The 20,667-nt window shown below is 48.1% G+C and overlaps 1 protein-coding gene and 1 long non-coding RNA gene across 3 annotated transcripts; both read right to left on the bottom strand.

The window, feature by feature from the left end:
• Positions 1-757: 757 nt before the first annotated feature.
• Positions 758-9,667, bottom strand: LOC130261419 (uncharacterized). Of its 2 annotated transcripts, XR_008841979.1 has the most exons (4): positions 9,190-9,667; positions 6,949-7,254; positions 5,227-5,298; positions 758-1,333 (listed from the first exon to the last, which is right to left on the bottom strand). It is a non-coding gene; the product is annotated as an uncharacterized LOC130261419 (long non-coding RNA). The 2 variants fall into 2 exon arrangements; XR_008841978.1 differs by having other exon boundaries at positions 5,227-7,254.
• A 447-nt stretch (positions 9,668-10,114) lies between these two features.
• Positions 10,115-20,163, bottom strand: ACTR5 (actin related protein 5). Its single transcript, XM_056507619.1, has 9 exons — positions 19,739-20,163; positions 18,504-18,733; positions 17,541-17,710; positions 15,898-16,115; positions 15,410-15,592; positions 13,353-13,475; positions 12,672-12,811; positions 11,647-11,779; positions 10,115-11,188 (listed from the first exon to the last, which is right to left on the bottom strand). Exons 1-9 carry the CDS (start codon positions 20,120-20,122, stop codon positions 10,943-10,945), a joined length of 1,827 nt encoding a protein of 608 aa, XP_056363594.1. The 5' UTR covers positions 20,123-20,163; the 3' UTR covers positions 10,115-10,942.
• Positions 20,164-20,667: the final 504 nt, after the last annotated feature.

The following is a 20,667-nucleotide window of genomic DNA, read 5'->3' on the forward strand; positions in this document are numbered from 1 at the left end:
GCTGAACACAGTGTTGATAACAGGGATGTTTCAGTTCCTGCAGAACAGAGCTTGGATCATGCCAAGGACTTTTTATTGCACCAGCAAGGAGCCTGGGGGTGCTGCAGATGTGAATGGGGGACACAGGTGGGACAGCAGATCTCACCTGGCTGCAGGGACACAGCCCCTGTGGCCTCAAGCCCAGCACACAGAGCTGGGAGGAGAAGAGAGCAGGGGGAGCATTTGGAGTGTTTGTCCTCCCCAGCCACTCGTGATGGAGCTCTGCTCTCCTGAGGAGGGCTGAACCTGCTGCCAGGGGAATGGGGAATGGGGAATGGGGAATGAATCCCTTGTTGTGTTTTGCTTGCATGTGTGACTTTTGCTTTATTAACTGCCTTTATCTCAATCCATGAGTTTTCTCACTTTTCTCTCACACTGGGGCAGTGAGCAAGCAGCTCCATGGGGCTGAGATGTTGGCTGGAATTAAACCACAGCACCAGGGAGGGTGTTGTGGGCATGAAATGATGCTCCCTGGGATTCTCTCTCCACATCTCAAGCAGGGCATTCTGCATTTTATATCCTGCATTGATCCTCTCCAATGCTTTAAACTTCTCTTTCCAATAACTAAATTATTTTTCAAATCTTGTCATTTGCTCATTTGAGGAAACTTTCTTTTCCCTGGAGAAATTATTCCATCATTCTGCTCAGTAAGGAAGAAATTAAACATGATCATATTAATTATGGTTCCTTGTTTAACATAAAGCTGTGATCAAAAGGCTTTTATGTCTAAACAGTTGTGGCTGTGGTTGGTTGTGGTACTAAAAAATTGTGGCATTAAAGGCTTGCACTTAAGTTCAAAATATTTGAATTATACCTCTCAGAAGAAACTGATGCCACATTGAGAGAGGTACAGCCTTTTATTTTCAAGTATAAATGTGAAGGTGCAAAACACTTTAAAAAGAAACATGCTTTTGCTTTAATTTCCAGGAGATCTGAAATAATATATATTTTTATAATAATATTAAATACCAGGGTTTTTTTGCTTAAATTTAAAACATGGTGCCTTCTTTTGAAAGGAAGGGGCAAGTTGGGCATCTTCTGACAAAGCCCATTAAAAAAATATGTCAAGGACATGAAGTCTGCAAAGCAGAAGAACTGGAATTTGTCACTTCTGGCAAGACTGGACTCTCTGGGTTCCTACCAGCCTGGTGGGGACTGCTGGTGTCTGTGGCTCTAAAGTCAGCCTCAGATTTGAGGACTGACTTCCTGAGCCAGAAAACTCAGGAGTATTTGTGTCTGCATTTCAGGAAAACACTTCCTTCAATTCAGGAGCCAGAGCTGCTCAAACAGGCGCCTACAAGGGAGGAAAATAGGAAATGGTCAGTGGGGCTGCTCAGAACGGGCCACAGAGGGCTCCTCCTATGGGAAACACCAAATTGCTATTTTGGGTTCAAAATCACAACAGCAGCATTTGGAAGGGTGATTTTTTTTTTTTTTTTTTGTTGTTGTTGTTGTTGTTGTTGTTGTTGTTGTTGTTGTTGTTGTTGTTGTTGTTGTTGTTGTTGTTTTTAAAATATCTACTTCTTCCAGAGCAGGGGCATTCCCATGTGAGCCAGCCCCACTTCCCACATGGCTCTCTAGTTCAGTCCCTGCTGCCAGGCTGGGCAGAGGGTGTTGGAGAGCACTTGAGAGTTAAAGTTCTCCTTTAAACAGTGAACATCTACTTAACCCCTCCCCAAAAAGCCCAGAGCTTGAGATAAAATCCCCCTCTGATCCCTGCTTCCCAGTGCAAGGGTGCACTTTGATACCTGATAAAACCAATTGTCAGTGGCTGCTGGCTCTTGTGGCTGAAGTGACACTGCTTGAAAAATTCCCACCCACAGCTCCTAAATTCACAATTAAAACACTTTTCTAAGCTCTCTGTAAGACACAGTAGCACAACCAATGCTTGCACCTATTTCAAATCCTAGTGCAAAATTGCAGAGTGGTTTGAAGGTGATATAATGTTATAAAGTGCATTTTGAGTTGGGTAAACACACTCAAGGGGTTTATGGTTCCTGGGAATTGTCATCTCTGCTGCCTGGGGAATCTGTTGTGTGGTGAAAAACAGCGTTCATGAAGATTTCTAGCCATTCAAGAGACTAGGCTCAGGGGGAGTATTAATATGAGTTATTCCCTCCATTTTTGCATCATTATAAAAGCTGTTTCCACTCAGTACCCAGACAAATGGATCTGGGTAGCAGGGGCAGAAGCAGCCACCTGAACAGGAGCAGTGGTAAAAGCATGGATGTGTCAGTTTTCCAGCACAGGGCAAGCCAAGCCTCAGGAGCAGGAGAATCATCCCTTTAGCCCAGATTCAGGGCAGATCCTGTGGAAGGAGGCCTGAGCAAAGCTCTCCTGGATCACACACGTTGGGTATCCCCCACCTCTCCCAGCCATGAACCTAAACATGAACTCAGTGCAAAAATCTCTGTATCCTCCCAGTTCTTCTCTCCCTAGAAAAACTCTACGAATTCCCAAAAGTGCCCAACTGCATCTTCTCCCCCTGCCGGCACTGCAGCAGCTTTGCTGCTGTCCAGGGACATTGCTGTGACACAGGAGGGCAATGCTGGCACAAATCACCAGGCTGGGCACAGCCCACGATAGCTGTGAGTGATTTGTGCTCCCTGGGCAGTGTGTGGTGCCAGGGCCAGCAGCCCTTGTTAAGTCAAAATAGTTTCATCCAGACTCAGTCATTAATTTCCCTTAAGAAACATCAAGGTTTGGTGCATCAAAGGTTCTGGAAGTGACCTCCAGGAGATGTTGAGGGGGAAGTGCAGGAATAGGAGCAGTGTGATGTGTGTGTAAAACAGGGAGAGGATGGTAAATCATCCCAGCTGCTCAGTGCTACACAGCCAGGGACACGGGAGCACAGTGCTCCTGGAGTCCTGAGCCATCCCAGAGCCCTGTCCTCTTACACGCGTGGACAGGTTAAAGCACCCAAATTACAGAGCTCAGCCAGGATGATGAGTCTGGAGCAGCTGGACCGAGCATCACGTTGGAGTGCTGGGCTGGGGATGCTGCCGAGCCTGCAGCTGTGCCAGCCCCGAGCTGTGCCCCAGCAGCGAGGGACAGGAGGGGACACAGCGAGGGGCTGGAGGGGACACAGCGAGGGGCAGGAGGGGACACAGCGAGGGACAGGAGGGGACACTGCGAGGGACTGGCAGGGGACTCTGCGAGGGGCTGGCAGGGGACACTGCGAGGGACTGGCAGGGGACACTGCGAGGGACAGGAGGGGACACTGCGAGGGGCTGGCAGGGGACTCTGCGAGGGGCTGGCAGGGGACACAGCGATCCCGGCTCGGCTCTGCCCTGCCGAGGGGCTTTGCTGCAGCTCCTCGGGCTACAGACAGCAGCCTGGAGGGCTCCGGTAGATGTGCCCGGGCACAGCAGCCCCTGTCCCTCTGGATGTGGCCGAGGACAGAGCCCCTGTCCCAGCTGGATGTGCCCGGGCACAGCAGCCCCTGTCCCTCTGGATGTGGCCGAGGACAGAGCCCCTGTCCCGGCTGGATGTGCCCGGGGAGAGCAGCCCCTGTCCAGCTGGATGTGCTCCGGACAGAGCCCCTGTCCCGCTGGATGTGCCCGGGGAGAGCAGCCCCTGTCCCGCTGGATGTGCCCGGGGAGAGCAGCCCCTGTCCCGCTGGATGTGCCCGGGGAGAGCAGCCCCTGTCCCGCTGGATGTGCTCCGGACAGAGCCCCTGTCCAGCTGGATGTGCCCAGGACAGCAGCCCCTGTCCAGCTGGATGTGCTCCGGACAGAGCCCCTGTCCAGCTGGATGTGCTCCGGACAGAGCCCCTGTCCAGCTGGATGTGCTCCGGACAGAGCCCCTGTCCCGCTGGATGTGCCCAGGACAGCAGCCCCTGTCCCGCTGGATGTGCCCGGGGACAGCCCGGCTCAGCTCTTCCCGTTCTCAGGCCAGGGGACACTCCCGGGCTGGATATCAAAGGCCTCCTGCGAACCACGTCAGCCAAAAAGCATAAATAAACCCTCCAGAGGAGTCACAGCAGTTCTCACAACAAGAAGTTACCAGCGGTTAACAAAGGATAAAAGCAAATAAGCGAGCCCCCAGTTCCTTCCATCGGCACCACCCTGAGCAGGAGGGTGTCCATGACTGCTGGAATCAAAGCCTTCCTCTCCATTGTTCCCTCGGCACCAGGACAGCCCGTGGCCCTCTGCCACCGCAGAGCTGGATGAAAGGAGCCCGGAGCCCCTCGCAATAGGGACCGCGGCTGCTGCTGCTGCTGCCTGTGCCCCGAGGAGCTGCAGCAAAGCCCCTCGGCAGGGCAGAGCTGAGCCGGGCTCGCTGTGTCCCCTGCCATGTCCCCTCGCTGTGTCCCCTGCCAGCCCCTCGCTGTGTCCCCTCCTGCCCCTCGCTGTGTCCCCTGCCAGCCCCTCGCTGTGTCCCCTCCTGTCCCTCGCTGTGTCCCCTGCCAGCCCCTCGCTGTGTCCCCTCCTGTCCCTCGCTGTGTCCCTGCCAGCCCCTCGCTGTGTCCCCTGCCAGCCCCTCGCTCTGTCCCCTCCTGTCCCTCGCTCTGTCCCCTCCTGTCCCTTGCTGTGTCCCCTGCCAGCCCCTCGCTGTGTCCCCAGCCAGCCCCTCGCTGTGTCCCCTCCTGCCCCTCGCAGTGTCCCCTTCCTGTCCCTCGCTGTGTCCCCTCCTGTCCCTCGCTGTGTCCCCTGCCAGCCCCTCGCTGTGTCCCCTCCTGCCCCTCGCTGTGTCCCCTCCTGTCCCTCGCTGCTGGGGCACAGCTCGGGGCTGGCACAGCTGCAGGCTCGGCAGCATCCCCAGCCCAGCACTCCAACGTGATGCTCGGTCCAGCTGCTCCAGACTCATCATCCTGGCTGAGCTCTGTAATTTGGGTGCTTTAACCTGTCCACACGTGTAAGAGGACAGGGCTCTGGGATGGCTCAGGACTCCAGGAGCACTGTGCTCCCGTGTCCCTGGCTGTGTAGCACTGAGCAGCTGGGATGATTTACCATCCTCTCCCTGTTTTACACACACATCACACTGCTCCTATTCCTGCACTTCCCCCTCAACATCTCCTGGAGGTCACTTCCAGACCGTTGATGCACCAAACCTTGATGTTTCTTAAGGGAAGTTAATGACTGAGTCTGGATGAAACTATTTTGAATTAACCACCTTTATGATGTCCTGTTCATATGGGTAGTTTGGCCACATTGCAGCCTGAGTTCTGCTGCTCTGCCCATCTACCTTTGCAAGGATGCAAATCTCTGCTTCATCCACTGGGAACTTGCTCCAACAGGGTCTCCATCAATGGCAGCACTTGTAACAACTAAGCAGAAAGTAGTTATGGAACAGGGAAGTAAAAACTCTGCTCACCATTACCAGCAAAAGCAAGGTTTGCTGTCATGGACTATCTTTCAGGGAGACTCATATCCTAAATGGGGCTTTTCATGAGAAATCCACTTAGTATTCCTCTAAAATTCCAGGAGGGTGAAATCCCCCACTCCTTCATCTCATTAAGGATGAAAGAATGCCAGGTATGTGGCAGGAATCTGGGGTGAGAGGAGGAGTGGGGTATATTTTAACCAAGTTGTAGAGTGGGAAAAATAAACTGATCTGAGGATGAGAATATGAAATATATTTCCTAGAGCTGAGAAGCAATGTCAGCCAGTATAAATGTGCTAATGCACAAGGAACACAAAACTGAGTTTAAGGGTGACATGTCATTGTGGATGTGCACAAGAAAGCACTTTGGGATCCTCTCAAGGCATTTTGCCTCTGGAGTACTGAAAGTTTATCAGCTGATGGCTTCTAGATCACGTGGATTTATCTAAGTGTAGCAGACAAAATGCTGAAAGGCAACTGGTGCTCAAGGTGAGGGGGTGACAGAGAGTTCTACTACAGGGGACTTCTGGTCATTCTAGCAGGGACTGAGTTATTTCTAAAATTTTGTGGAGAAGCCCTGTAAAGCCCTCAAAGCAGAGCAGGAAGATCAAACCAACAGGATTGTTCCTCATCTGGATACAGTGGGACTGCTGTTCAGGTGCAGAAACAAGTGTCAGTGAGGCAGGATAGCTTGACCCATTACTATTCTCCTTGAAGGGAATAAAACACCCAGAAGAACATAATGTTTGGTGGAAAGATAAGACTACTCAAAAACTGTTTGCACAGACTGGAACTCACTACCAAGCAAGCTCAGACAAGGCAGTGAGTTCCCAGCCTCCCAAGCTTGTACAGGACATTTTCACAGTTGGCATAAGGAGCCATTTAGGAGCATGGAGTACACTCCAGGGAGAGCTGCAGAAACAGGGTGAGTGTCCAGAGAGGAGGAAAACCAGCCTCTGCTGCAGCCAGCAGCCTCCCAACCCTCCAGGGCACCAGGGCACTCAGGAAAGTGTCACCACAGCATCTTTGGGGGCTACAGGTTGCCATCATCCCTCAAGCCTTCTCTCACCTAGAAATCCACCTTGCTCTTCACTTAAATAAGGAAGGCACCCAACGCCCCATGGCGTCCCTGCTATCCAGCAGTCTATCACCCATTATATTTCCAAAAAGCTCAAGCAAGAGGAGCTTTCCAAAGGTCTCTCTCTTCTGGAATTTATTTGACATAGGTTTGAACAAAGCCACACTTTTTCCTTGCACATGATGATGCTAATTTGTCCAGCCAGACCTGCCACAAGCTTCCCTGGGGATGAGCTTCCTCTTGATGGAGGAACTTGGATTCCTCCACAGAACATCACTGACAACATAAAAATGCTTTTGCCATCAGCACTGCATATTTACCTGCTGTCAGATGAAGGGAGAAGCTGTTTCATACCTCATAGTTCTGAAATAATTTAAAAGCTAAAAAAACAGTCTTGACTAAACCCAGGAATTTTAAGAGCACGAGTTTCTCAGTCAGACCATAAATCCAGCTTGCTTCATACTCTGATAGTGGGGAACAGCAATTGCTTAAAAATAAAAGCATACCTGTCCAGAGTGATTCTCACCAGTCTCGAGACTTCTGCTGGCTTCAGGAAATGAGTGGTTGGAAGATTTTTCCACTTGGCACACTGTGCACTGAGCACAGATGGACCAAGTCTCCATGATTTTACTTGACCTCCCTCCTTCCCCAGAGGAGTTGTGCACTCAGCCAGCACCACTCCCAGGCTGGCTCTGCTGAGACACAGAAGGGCAGAGCAGCAGCTGTGAATTGTCACAAGCAAATATTGCTGTGAGCTGGATCCACAAAAACGGTTCATTCATCATGGCCTCTGCTGCATTAGAAAATGGGAACTGCTTGAAAAGAGAAAAAAAGAACCCCTAAGGATGTAAGAAAAGCAATATTACTTAAAAATAAACTAAAAAAAATCCCTTGAAACTGACACCTTGCTAACATGAGGGCTGAGACCGTGTGAACAAGGAGGGGGAAAAGGTGTTTGTCAACTACACACAGGAAGCTCAGTGCCTGAAAAGGAATGATAGGAGCCAGAAAAACTCTTGGCAAGCCATGCTCAGGGTCTGAGCCATTTAAAGCCCAGTTGAGCTGCAGCTGATGCTCAGGGAGCACTCACTGCCTGCACAGAGCAGGGGGAGTGAGCAATGGGAATCAGCACAGCTGCTCTGTGCCTGCCACTTGGAACCACTGCATGGAAATCCACCATATGACTTTGGGGATAATGTTAAATCCATTACAGCACTCTCCTCTCCCCTGCTCATCCCACACAAGCTTCAAAACTTGTGGTTTATGACTGACTGCCAGAGGATCACTGTAGGCTGTCTCTGGAGGGATAATCCTAAATTTTAAGTGACAATTCACGGGCATCTTCTCTTTCTTCCGAGATGCTGTCTTACACAGCACATTAAATATTCCACAGATTAATAACTGGAGCAGAGAGTTCTAATCTTGGTGTCCTAGCAGAGATTTAGCAAAGAACATGTTTGAAGTTGCCATGGCACAGGAAGCATAAGAAGCCTTGAAGGCCCAAAGCAAGGCTCAGCAGCAGCTCCAAAGGAAATCTGGGACATGGGACACGTGATGGATGTTCAGTCTCCAGGGCTGCTCACTGACGTGGTGTTTCCACCCAGAGCACATCTTAGGGACCCTGTGAAAGGTGGGACCCAGTTTGAGCTCTCTTTTAAATAGACCAAGCTCAGCACTGCTGTGAAATTGTACTTTCGTATTCTTTGACCTGAATTAGGGCATGACTGAATTGTATAACCAGCTTACAGGTTGCTTTGAACTTGATTTACCAAGGACCAAATGGGAACCACTTGACCATCTCAGACCTGGCAATTGCCCTGCTTGAGGACTCCTGCCAGGATAAACACAGCAATGATTCTGAGGCTGCTGGCACAGCAGCTCACTCAACAGCAGCCCTGCCATCACTTGCCAAAGGCCCTCACAGCAGCACTTTGAGATTTCTATCCACAGCAGGATTATTTTTCCTCCTACTGCTCCTCACACAACCAGAAGTCCCATTAAAAAGAGGCCCAGCAGGTGTCTTTTGGCCTGTTCCCCTTTCAGGGGGCACAAACCAATGGCAGGAGACAGCCCGAGCCCCTCCTGGGTTTGGAGAGCCCTGTGCCACTGACATGGAAAACAACCAAACTCTTCTGCACATGGGGAGGAGAAAACCTTGCCACAAGTGTCACAATGGTGAGGCTCCTCAAGGACTCCAACACTACTGTCCAAAATCATACCACTGTGTCCTTCTGCCCTCAGCACCACACACTCCTTCCATTTCTCTCCTGCCAGCACCAGTGCTCAGGTAACACCACAGCAAATCATTACCAGGGAACTGAACTGAAATTAGCAAAATTCATCCCATTCTGCAACGTTCATGCTTTTCATGGTGCTGCTCCAAGCACCTGAATGGCCACCAGCACACTCAGAGCAGCCTGTGGCAGCGATCACCTTGTCCAAGTTCATCAGTTACTCCAGCTACTGTGGCACAAAGTAACAAATTAATAGCTAATATTCAGGAGATTACAAAATTATGTTTCTTTAAAGCTATTTAAGCAGCTTGCTCTGGCACCTCTTTGCAGAACTAGACAGCTCTGCTTTGAATTAATGCAAAAGAAGTGGCTGGCACGATTTGGCCAGAGATTTAGAAGTCACACAATGATGCATTACAGATGCCCTTTCAGGCTCTCCTTCTGGAACAGTTTTATGCACAATTCACTTATCTATTTAGCAGGTAACACCAAGTATCAGAACTATTTCCATACCATGGGTAGTCCCTCTGCCTGAAGTAGCTCAAGATGGGTCAGAAAGGGGTCAAATAGCAACAGGACATCATTCACTCCAAGTCACTGAGATCAGAAAAGACTTGTTGGGGTGTAACTTCACTGGTTTCAGCACAGCATGTTTTTCCACATTCTTTACCACCCACAGAATTCCCTTAATTGTCCTAAAAAGTGCCTCCAGGCAGGCAGGGATAGGATCAATAATCCAAACTTGAGGTCACCTGGGGGCAGGCAGCTCCTTCTCCTGCCCTGCCCTACAGCCTGTGAGGAGCAGCAGAGGCCACCAAGACCAGTATCCCAATCTGGGACTGGGCAGTGCTGGGTGCCACAGGAACTGCAACAACCCTACCCTCACAGGCTCTCTGAAGAACACTCAATGCACAGGTGAAACCTCAATATTTGCCCACAATTTTCTCTTTTTTAGAAAATCATAAATCTCAGCAATACTTTTGAATAAAAAAAAAAAAACAAAACAAAAAAACTCATCCTGTGGCAACCAACTTCAGCACAAGCAAGTTTCTCATGTTCTTTGCTTTGAATCTGCCAGGTGACAACTTACCTTGATGCTGTGCAGCCCTTGGGGACACCAAATCACCACCTCTACACCTTCTTTATATCACTTATAGTCTGGATGTTTCCCCTATCACCTTGCCTTTGCCAGCTTTTGCCAAAGTGCTGAAGACTCCTCAGGTTTGGGTTCACCACTCAGTACGGATCATTCTTTTGGGAAAGCAACAAATTGTTCAGTGTGACAGCTGAATCCCCAGGCAAATTCAAGCTGGAACATATTGTACAGCAGGACCAAGGGTCCTGGCTGCAAACCTGTGTTTTTAAGCAAGGTACAGCCAATCAAATCCATCCTCATAGCTCTAAAGAGGTGAAATCACTGAAACAGAGAAGTTAGTGGTAAAATCAAAAAGCTTTGCTTTATTGCTCCAACTTTTGATCAAAAAGTCCCATCACAGAGCTGCCCTGCTCAGCCAGCAGAACCTCTCCAGGGCAGCACAGGGCTGGGCAGTGTCCTCTACACTGTCCCCTTGGAGGGCTGGTTGTGCCCTTATGTGCCCAGCTCTACAGTTTCAACCACTTCAATATCTCTGCTATCGATGGAGACAAGAAGTACCCACTGGTTACTGGTGGTGGTTCAGCAGGAAGGAGATGGAACACGAGCCTGGGGAGGCAGGGCTGAGCTCAGCCCCCCTGGTGTCCTGCAGCACGACCTGACATGTCCCGACAGACGACTGTGACACGGGCAAGGGGGACACCTGCTGGGCTGCCTGGCTTGGTACAGCCCAGCTGCCGAAAAACCATGTAAAACCAGGACATTTTATTTAATTTTAAAAAGCTGTAAAACACACACTCTCCAAAAGCCCTGAGCCTTACTACGACAGTCTCTGAGAGGAGTTCTCCTCTCCACGAGCTGCTGTGTGTGAGCACGACTGAGTGCTCCAGTGTCCCATCCTCCTTGGCCAAGGAGCTGGAGGGGATCCCAGCGCCCCGAGCAGCCGGGAGCACTGAGGCTCCGCCCTGCCGCACACCGGGAGCTCTCCCCGCACACCGGGAGCACTGAGGCTCCTCCCCGCACACCGGGAGCTCTCCCCGCACACCGGGAGCACTGAGGCTCCTCCCCGCACACCGGGAGAACTGAGGCGTCCTCCCCGCACACCGGGAGAGCTGAGGCTCCTCCCCGCACACCGGGAGCTCTCCCCGCAGCGCCGCGGGGCCAAGGACAGGGCTAAGGCTGCTCGCTGGGGTTCCCCGTGCCCGAGGCTCGGCTGGGAGCCTCTGCTGCCCGCGGGGCCTGCTTGGGCAGGCGGATGGGGACATAGACATTGGAAGCACAGTGCTCCTTGAGGTACTCCCCTCCTTTCTCCTCATAGTCCTTCCTGCTTATCCAGCCTTCCTCACGGCTCATGTGCTCCAGTGCCCAGTCCCTCGCCCCGTACCAGGCATCCAAGACGGGGCTGGAAGCAAGGTGAACCTGGATGGAAGGAAAACACAACAACAATGTCAATTCAGCACAGGAAAGGGAAGCCCTTTTTACCCTGGTTGCAATGGTATATGAGACAAACAACTGAATTTAGAAATTTGAGCTGATTACTCAGTGTTTCTCAGAAAGAGTAATGTTAGAAATGGGTTCAAGTGTGTTTTCACCTTGTTATCAATTCCTAAGCAATCAAATTTCCAGCCAAACATGTTTTTGTGTGCATGGTCCTTCAGCAGAAGCAGACTTTCCTTTTCCCATTATGCTCATTATGCTGTCTGCACAAAGAGGAACTGAATCTTTGCTTAACCTGCACCTTCTCAGGTCATAAAGCTGTTTGCAGAGTCTTGCCTTAAAACCCTCTCTTAAAACCCATCCCTGCTCTGCACCTCAGCTGATTACATCTGAACACAGAAGAACAGGCTGTTCAATAAACATCATGGCAATACACACACCTGAAAGGATGACTGAAATGGCCTCATTTCCAGGAGCTCCTTCTGGACTCTGGCTTTCAGTCCAGGGTACATGGTATTTCCACCAGTGAGGAAAACATTCTGGACAAGGATAGCCTGTTGTTCCTTTGAGTACCTGTGAAGAACAAGAACAGCTTCAGCCCTTCTCAAGGACATCTGCTCCATGAACTGGCACAGCTGTGGGGAATACTTTGACCCAGGATTCACTTTGAGAAACTTCATTTTCCTAGCATGAAAAACTTAGTTTGTTTCCTGGAAATTAAGGGGGTGGCAGAAAAAAATCCTGAAAGCAGGCAGTATGCCATAAATCAACAACTGGATTTCTTTCTAGGGCTGGAATTCTTAGCTTTCAGAAAATGTGATCTCCTATGTTCATACAGTTCAGGGGTGATATTTCATCAGTGCTAATGTGTCTGGAAATGTCCAGCAGGTATGCCTGTATCTTAACTTTAAGTTTTGGTTTCCCAAACCAGAGACTTGCTCACTCTTGCAAGCATTTGTTATTTCCCTCAATAATGAGACAGACCAGGCATCTCTAAAGTGGAGTTTGTGCAAAACAATCCAGTGGGGTGCAGGAAAATAAATTGATAAATACATTTAATTAGTATTAGTAGGTGTTAGTAGGTGTAGGTGTCATTTAGTAGGTGTTTATTTCACCTTTATCTCATTATTTTTTAATTCCTATTTTTTGTGCATGTTTTAAAACATCAATAATACATTAATTTAGCAGCAGCTGTATATACAAAAACACATATATTGGAGGTTGTGTGCTCAAAAATTTTCCTATTGATGAGGTTATTGATCAAAAAACTTTGTAGACTCACTGATTTAAAACAAGCAGAGCTACATGTGGCTTTCAGGAAGACATATCTAATCTGCAATGCTCAACCCCACCAAAAAGAACTATTCAACACATTTTCTCAAATTATTGCTAAACCCTCAGCATTTCAAAAGCTGGTATCAAATGAAGAATAGCTTTTCTGAAGGAAATAGTTCTGTAAACTCACCTCTCAAGGACATATTGCATGGTTTCTGCTATACCAGCCTGGTCCTCTCCTATCAGGGAGGGTTGGAAGACAATCTCTGGAGCCCTGATTCTTTCAGTGCCAAGGAAAAGCTGGTGGTACTCTGCCAGGTTAAACACGGGCTTTAAAAACAGTGAGAAGTAGTGGGGAATTATGTTAAAGAACAGCAACATTCTAGAATAATTATATATATATATGTATATATATATATATATGTGTATATTCTAGAATAAGCAACGTTTCCAAACAATTCTGTACAAAAACCAAGAAGGTAATGGTCCCACAGAGAAACAGCACTATGTTAAAGGTTCCAAAAGGTCAGGAGAGCTAGAGCTTTCTGATAATTTATTCTGCTTGGAGCCACTAAGGCTCAACCTCACAAGTTGAAAGTTGTGTCCACTGGGATATCAGGCTATGGATCACAGGCAAAAACACTTGACAGAACTTTCTTCCATTAATAACACAGCACTGCCTGCAGAGTGAGCCAAGAGGGAATTCTCTTCCTAAACCACCAGCCAGGATTTCTCTCTTAATGTCCTGTTCAGGTGGTTTCAGCATCTCTACAAGAGCAGGCAAACAATGTTTGCATGAGAAATGTCAGCAGACTGGCTGGACAACTGGGATGCAAACCCCTGGCACAAGGTGTAAATATAGAAACCAAACCTGCACTGCAGCAACAGGCTTCTCAACTTCAGGCTGCTCCTCAGCAAATAAAGGTTCAAACTCATTAATACTTTCCACATCCTCCAGGGACTGTTCACTGCCCAGTGGATCCAAGTCAGGAGTCTGGAAACAGAGCAAGCATGTTATGGTAGGTTAGCTCAGGTGTGATTTCAGTTCTGGTGACATGACTGGAAGACTCAGTTTTCTCAAATCTCAACTCTTTAACATGCCTGAAAGCATAAATGGCCAGGAAACAGAGAACAGACATTCATGCAAAAGCACAAAAATCAAACACTTCCAATAAATTTATCCCACTGCCAGCTCAGAAATCCAGGCCTCAGTCACCAGGCTGACTGCCAGGATCTCAGGCAGCCATGTCCTAAGCATAACAACCTTAAAACTTAGTAAAATAGCTTTTTATACTGTTTAAAACCTGGTGCCCTCCCAGCATCTCTAACTGCTCTATAATTACCATTAAATTCCCTATTTTGCTTGTGTGGGACTGGAAGACAAATATTTGCTACCTACAAAGACACTACACAATTTTTGAGAGTTTCAACTGTCTACTATTTGTTCACAGGATCCACCAAACCTTCTTTTATTTTACACAGACCTGAAGCTCTTTCCTAATGAAAAGCATCACTCAAAATCTTACAAGACTCCTGCTGTGAGGTAGCAGCAGCTTTTAAATTATCTTCATTTTTTTGTTACAGTGTTACCTCTGGGATTTTGTTGCTAAATATTTGCTTTATTTTAAACTTGAAACATTTGTTGCAATGCCAGGATGAGTTAAAATTACATCCTTCAAACATTCTTAAGTACCTTTTTATATCTACTTAACCAAACTGAAATACTCAAACTGAAGTTTAGAAGTGTTCATTGTTACAGCAAAAACATGTAGTCTCATGAAGTCCTGTTAAATGCATTTCTTTTTATATGTTATAAAAAAGGAAAAAGACAAAACCAGAAAGATTCACAGAACTCAGCTGAACACCTGGTCTTACAAAGGGATTTTGTGATAATTCTAAGGGCTCTCTCAAGGCACACACCAAATAACAAAGCTTGTGGATTCATTCTGAGGTCTGAGATTGCACCTAGCAAAGAGCAGGGGTGTGGAAGATGTTGGAATTTAGGCACAGTCCCTGAGAAAAATCACAGGTAACTGCTAATCTTTCAATTCTCTTTTTTCTAGAACATCATCTCTTAAGGCAGAAAGGTTCTTCACCACAATGACAAGCCCATCATCTCCCTGAATTTTGCTGAAGCACAGTCATTCTGAATCTTGCACTGATAATCACACACAGAGGCTCATCCAGTTCCACCCTGCCATGGGCAGGGACACCTTCCACTAGACCAGGTTGCTCCAAGCTGGCCTTGAACACTTCCAGGGATGAGCTAGCCACAGTTTCTCTGTGGCTAACCTAGACAAGGATCTCTCCTCTATGCTTCAATGTTCTGGCTTTTTTTTCTCTACCCTTTCCCTTAACAGAGGCTGATAAAGCTAAAAAGTTCTGTCTTATGTGACCTGAAAGTCAATTAAAAGCACATGCACAACCAGCCTTAGAGCACCTCTTGGCAGCAGCTGCTGTGTGCTGGGTCCTGTGTTAGTCTGGCAAAGCACACAAGGAGCTTCTCACCTTTGAGACAACTCCAACACCCAAGTGTAGTAATTAATCTTTCATTAATGAACCAAAACAGAACATGTTGCTTAAATGTACCAAAACCAGACAGCTACAATGAAGGCAAGGTTGGTTGTTTACCATAAAGTTCTCTGCACCTGAAAAGGGAGAACAGAAAGGAAAACAAATGCTGTTTTTAACTAAAAGATGGATGGGTTCCTCTGTATCTTTAATAGAAGGCTAATGAAGATTAAGGATGATTGTCTCAGGACCTTCTCTCTGAAAAGAGAGAAGCAGTTGCCAACTTAATAATGACTTGCAGTGTGTTAAAGAAAAAGCTCAGTTCATCAATGGAAGGCTGAAGGGACACATTTTCAAGCACAGAAGTTTAATTCCTTCAGAGATAAAATGAGGATTAACTTGATGAAAACATCCTACCTCTGGCTTGCTGTCCACAACATCTACTTCAATATTGACTTCTGACTGTAGGATCTTCTGCTTTGTTTGCTCAACAGACAGACTCAATTTGTTGATGTAAGACTGAAGTTCTTCTGCAGAGTCCATGTTCAGCTCCACCAAAGCTTTGTGGAACTGATCCATCTGACCATCTTCTAAAAGTTCCTGTGGACAGAACAGAGTTAGCTGTGATGAACAATTCAGGGCAATCACAGCACTCAGCAGTGATGTACAGGCACTCTGCTTGCATGACTAGAGACTGTGATGTGCACACTTTGACAGCATTTGAAACATTTCCCAGAAGTGCTGCACCAATAACCTCTGTTATCTCACAAGTAACCTTGGCAAGCCCCTATCAGAGAACACCCACGACAGTCACAGCTTCTTTACCACGATGTGTGACCTGACCAAGCTCTGAGGGCAGCCTGCCCTCCTCCCAAGCTGCCCCACTGACACTCTGCCTTCATTACCTGCACATAGAGCAGCCTGTCCAGCCTCTCCTGGTCCAGCTGCAGCTTCTCCTCGCGCCGCCGCGCATTGAGCTCCTGCAGGCGCCGCAGCTGCTGCTGCCTCTTCTCCTGCTTCTCCTCAGATGCCACAGTGCTGCCCAGCAGCTTGTTGGAGAAAGGCAGCTGCATCTTGTGCACGTTGTTCTCGTAGTACTCTGGGCACCGCCACTTCTGCAGCTCTGGGCATTGGGGAAGCAAAGGAACTTCAGCAAGGATTCGTGTGCTGCGCACACCCCGCGTGAAGGATGAAAGGTGAGGGAAGAAGGCAAAAATAGTGCAAGCACAGAATTTTGTCACCTCTTGGCAGCTGTTCCCAAGCTTGGCTGTCCCCTCTGAGCACTGCCTGCAGGTCACACACCCAGTGCAGGCAGCTCTGAGTGCTCTGACCTCCAGGAAACACCGAGTACTACAAAGTGCATGTGCACACTGGAGTCTCTGCCCAAGGGGAGGGAGAGCTCTCGTACATTTCTAAGGAAGGCTCATTCACAAGTGACATATTTTAAAAAAACACTTTTCTTCAGGAAGCACTTCAGATGACATTTGCCATGGAAATTCTAGAACTTATTTAATTCACACAAAGTCATGAGAAACACCCTGTGCAACTTTGGAAATCTTAAAGCAGATATAAAACACAGAAATCCTAACCAACTTAGAGGTTTTGTTTATATATAAAGGAAACAATAAGCTCATCTTAAATTCTTTTCTGCTGAAAACCATCACAATTTTTATTCACTGGAGAAATTTGAACCAATACAGATTTTTGTAGTAGTAGTAGTAGTTAAATTTTATTCCTATCTTAATTTTAAATATTAAACCACTGTTAAACATGAGGCAGGTTACCACAATGAAAACAAAACAGAAGTAGAGTATCTCCGAAAGAATTTGAGAAAACTTTGAAAGAAGGGGTAAAAGGACAGACTAAGTGTGGGTGAGTGTGAGGTTAAGAATCTCTGGTGCTCTGGGCACCAACTTTGTTGGGTTATTTTAAATGAGCAAAGCAGCTAATAGTTGCTAAAAGGTTATTTATTGCAGAAGCATATCAGTCTTAAAAAGCAAGCAGAAAAGCAATGGCAGAAAGCAATAGCAAAAAGTAATGGCAAAAGGCAAATGGCAAAAAGCAAATGGGAAAAAGAACCAACTCTTTCTAATACATACTTTTCTATAGAATCTTTCCAACAAGCTAAGACAATTTCAAACCACCACTCCTTAACCTATTAGAATTCTAGTTTTTTAATACACTAGGTTGCCTATAGACTACTCATACAACCTATCTTGTTCTATCTGAAAAATGTAAGCAATATTCTTACTATAGCTCTATTATGTCTAAGCACTGTCTACAACGATGGTCCTGGAGCCTCTACTAAAAATATTTTTTACTAAAATTCACACTTCTACTTTAGTATCTGAACCTTTCACTTACTAAAAGCATTAGAGCTCATACTAAAATTTACTTATTGACTTACTTACTTAAACTTACACTTATACTTTATGTGTGAGTAACTTAGCACACTTCAATTGATTCAAAGGCTTTAATTTAATCCCTACACTCTGATTCTTCCCTGACTCCAGGTGAGCACTAGCTGTGGTGAATGAGGCTGTGTTACCTTCTGTGTAGTCCTGGGCGATGTAGCTGTGCTCGTGCAGGATCTCCTCCATGCGGCTCAGCGTGATGGCAGCGAAGTGCCCGGGGTATTTCAGCTGCAGCAGCCGCTGCAGGTACACGGCAGCCTGGCACCCCCCCAGGTTAATGCGCTTGCAGTTCTTGGCATCCAGCCTGCAAGGGCCAACAGGCACAGCTCAGACTGGGGGAGCTCCCAGGAAATCAAACACAGCTCCTGCTTTCCCATGAAACATGTTGTTTCTTTCACGTGTTTCAAGGTTCAGTCACCAGAGAATCTAACACACCTGCTTTTCTCAGGTAACAGCACAATCACTGCTGTCTTCACTTTTTTATTCTGACAGACTGTTCTGCTTTTTAAAAATACCCCAAATATTAAATAATTTTGGCTACAGCAAGGAGATGTTCTGTTCTAACAAGAGAAGTAATGGGATAGTGGTGCTAAAAGTAGTTTTTAAACCTTTGTAATACTTTGTGGTTGGACAAGTGTAAACCTTGAAAATACGAAGCAGTTACCAGATATAACAAAGCCATGTCCAGCAGTAAGGACTAAAAAAGAGAAAGTAGAGCAATGTAGCAGAATAACCAGAATGATAAAAGCCTCAGGTATTGCAGAAGTCTCACACACAGAGCCCTTCACTTTGTCCCAAAGCTGCTTTAAAACCTGAAGCATGTTTTCTAATGCCCAGTTTCACTTGGAGCACATATCCCCTTTTTGCCTTTGAAAGTACACATTAAAGCACAATTAGCAACTAAAACACAACATTTACAAGAGCTGCACTGCTTCTTCAATTCAAAACTCAACAGAACTCAGCAAAATCTGCAGACCTGGTTTTAACTCATCAGTATAAAATAATACAAGAGTTAATAGTGCAGAGCTGGAGGAATAGGTATTTGCATCACTTGAAAATCCAGGGGCTGCACTGGAGCTAATTCACCCAGAACTTACCTTCCTTCTAGCACTGGCAAAATGTGTGTGCACTGGTAGCCTGAGGATATCACCAAACCACTGCAGGGCCAGTTCTGCCTTCTGTTGTGATAAAAACTGTACAGGCTGTCCACGCCATAGGACACTTTTGGCACTTGGTAGCATTCGAAGAGGAGCTCAGACATCATTTGCCTTGAGTACAGAGGATTGCAAACTGCTTCTGTCAGAACAATTGGGTGATCCACACAACCCTGGGAGAGACAAGGGGAAAGTACAGTAACAAAAGTATGAAGGGAAAATCCAGGGTTAGTTATCTCTGCTGTTCCTTATAAGCATCAGCAAAAAACTCCTCCAAAACAGGCATGAGAAAACACTTTATGTGCAGGGTATTAATCATGAAAGTCATATTATATCTAGTGTTTAAGGGAGTAAAAAATATGTTAATTCAATCAAAGGATAAACTCATAATGGTGGAGGGGAATGGACTTTTAATGGCATATAGAAGTTATTAAAAGTCTAAGTAACCAAAATCTATGCAATGAGGAAGTGAGTGAAAAGCAGTAGAAGTTCAGTTCCACTCTGGGTAAAGCTTTCAAACTGGTGTTGTCATGCAGGCAAAGGGCTCCGTGGTCTGAGAAGTAACTCTCACCACAGCTGGGTTTGCAGGAGGTCAGTAAGCACGAGCAGTAAGAGCATTGCCTAGCAGTAAATTTAATTGAGTTTAGATTAGGTACTAAGTAAAGATTCCTCCCTGTGAGGGGGCACAGGGAAGTTGTGGCTGCCTCATCCCCAGAAGTGTCCCAGGCCAGGCTGCATGGAAACCCGTGCTTCCTGCTGCAGTGGAGGCAGTCCATGCCTGTGCCCATTACAGGCCCAGGGAAAATCTTAAAGGATTTTTCCCGTCTGGCCTTCTCAGCCTCAGCTAGGATTTTCCCCAAGCTAGAGGCTCTTTCTCTACCTGCAAGCATGACAGGAAGAATCATAACAAAACACCTGCTGGATCCGTGAGAAAGCCTGGGACAAGAGGTGTCTCCTTCTCTGACCAGTGAACTGTCTGTGTGTTGTTTTTCACGAAGTGTCTTATTCAAAGACATGCCTTCCTTCAATAATTTGCTCTCTCACACCATGCAGTGCCACGCTCTGCGTCCTTTCAGCGCTCCCTAACCCCGTCCACAGTAACACATGCCCACGGCAGGGGAAGCAGCGAGGCCCCTCGCAGCCCAAACCCTGCCGGGACCACACGGGCTCGGCGGTACCTGCGAGGAGACGCCGAGGCGCTGGAAGACGTGGTCGAAGAGCAGCTCCTGCAGCTCCAGCTGCACGGGCACGTTGCGGTCGAAGGGCGAGCGCAGCAGCCAGCGCAGCGGCTCGGGGCTGCCCAGGTCGTTCCCCACCTGCGTCTCGGCGCCCGCCCCGCCGCGGGCCCCGCGGCTCCGCGCCGCCAGCGAGCGGAACCGCAGCAGCGGCTCGGCGGGGACGGAGGGCTCGGGGCAGGCCCATCCCGCCCGCGTCTGGAAGGAGCCGTTGTCGATGACCAGCGGCGCGGGCTGCGGGCTGCGCACGGCCGGGCTCGGCTCCAGCACCGGGTCCGGGGCCCAGCGCGCGTCCCGGAACGCGAACACCCGCGCGGGCGCCGCCATGGCGGGCGCGCCTCCCGCCCGCGTCCGGCCGGGAACGCGGGCCCGCACGGGGGTTCCGGGGCGCGGGGCCCTGCCGGGACCGAGGTTATTTTGAATGGGCGTGTTCCGTAATGTGAGATCTTTGTGCGCTTCCAGGCCTAACCAGCAGGAGAGGGGACTAATCGGTGGGACGGGAAGCGAGCAACACAGCACAGAGTCATAGAATGAACCTTAACAGGTCCCATTCCATCCCTCTGCCATGGCGGGGACACCTTCCGCTGTCCCAGCAAGCCTCAATGTGCAGCCTGGCCTTGGACACTGCCAGGGATGGAGCAGACACAGCTTCTCCGGGCACTCTGTGCCAGGGCCTCCCCACCTTCACAGGAAGGATTTCTTCCTAGTATTGAACCTACATTTCCCCTCTTTCAGTTTGTACCCATTCCCCCTTGTCCTGTCACTGCAGCTCCTGAGGAAGAGTCACTGCCCAGCTCCCCTGGAGCTCCTTCACAGCCTGGACATGTGCCATGAGGTCTCCACACAGCCTTCTCTTCTGCAGGTTGGGCAGC

The sequence above is a fragment of the Oenanthe melanoleuca genome, chromosome 20, assembly GCF_029582105.1.
Source record: "Oenanthe melanoleuca isolate GR-GAL-2019-014 chromosome 20, OMel1.0, whole genome shotgun sequence".
NCBI lineage: Eukaryota > Metazoa > Chordata > Aves > Passeriformes > Muscicapidae > Oenanthe > Oenanthe melanoleuca.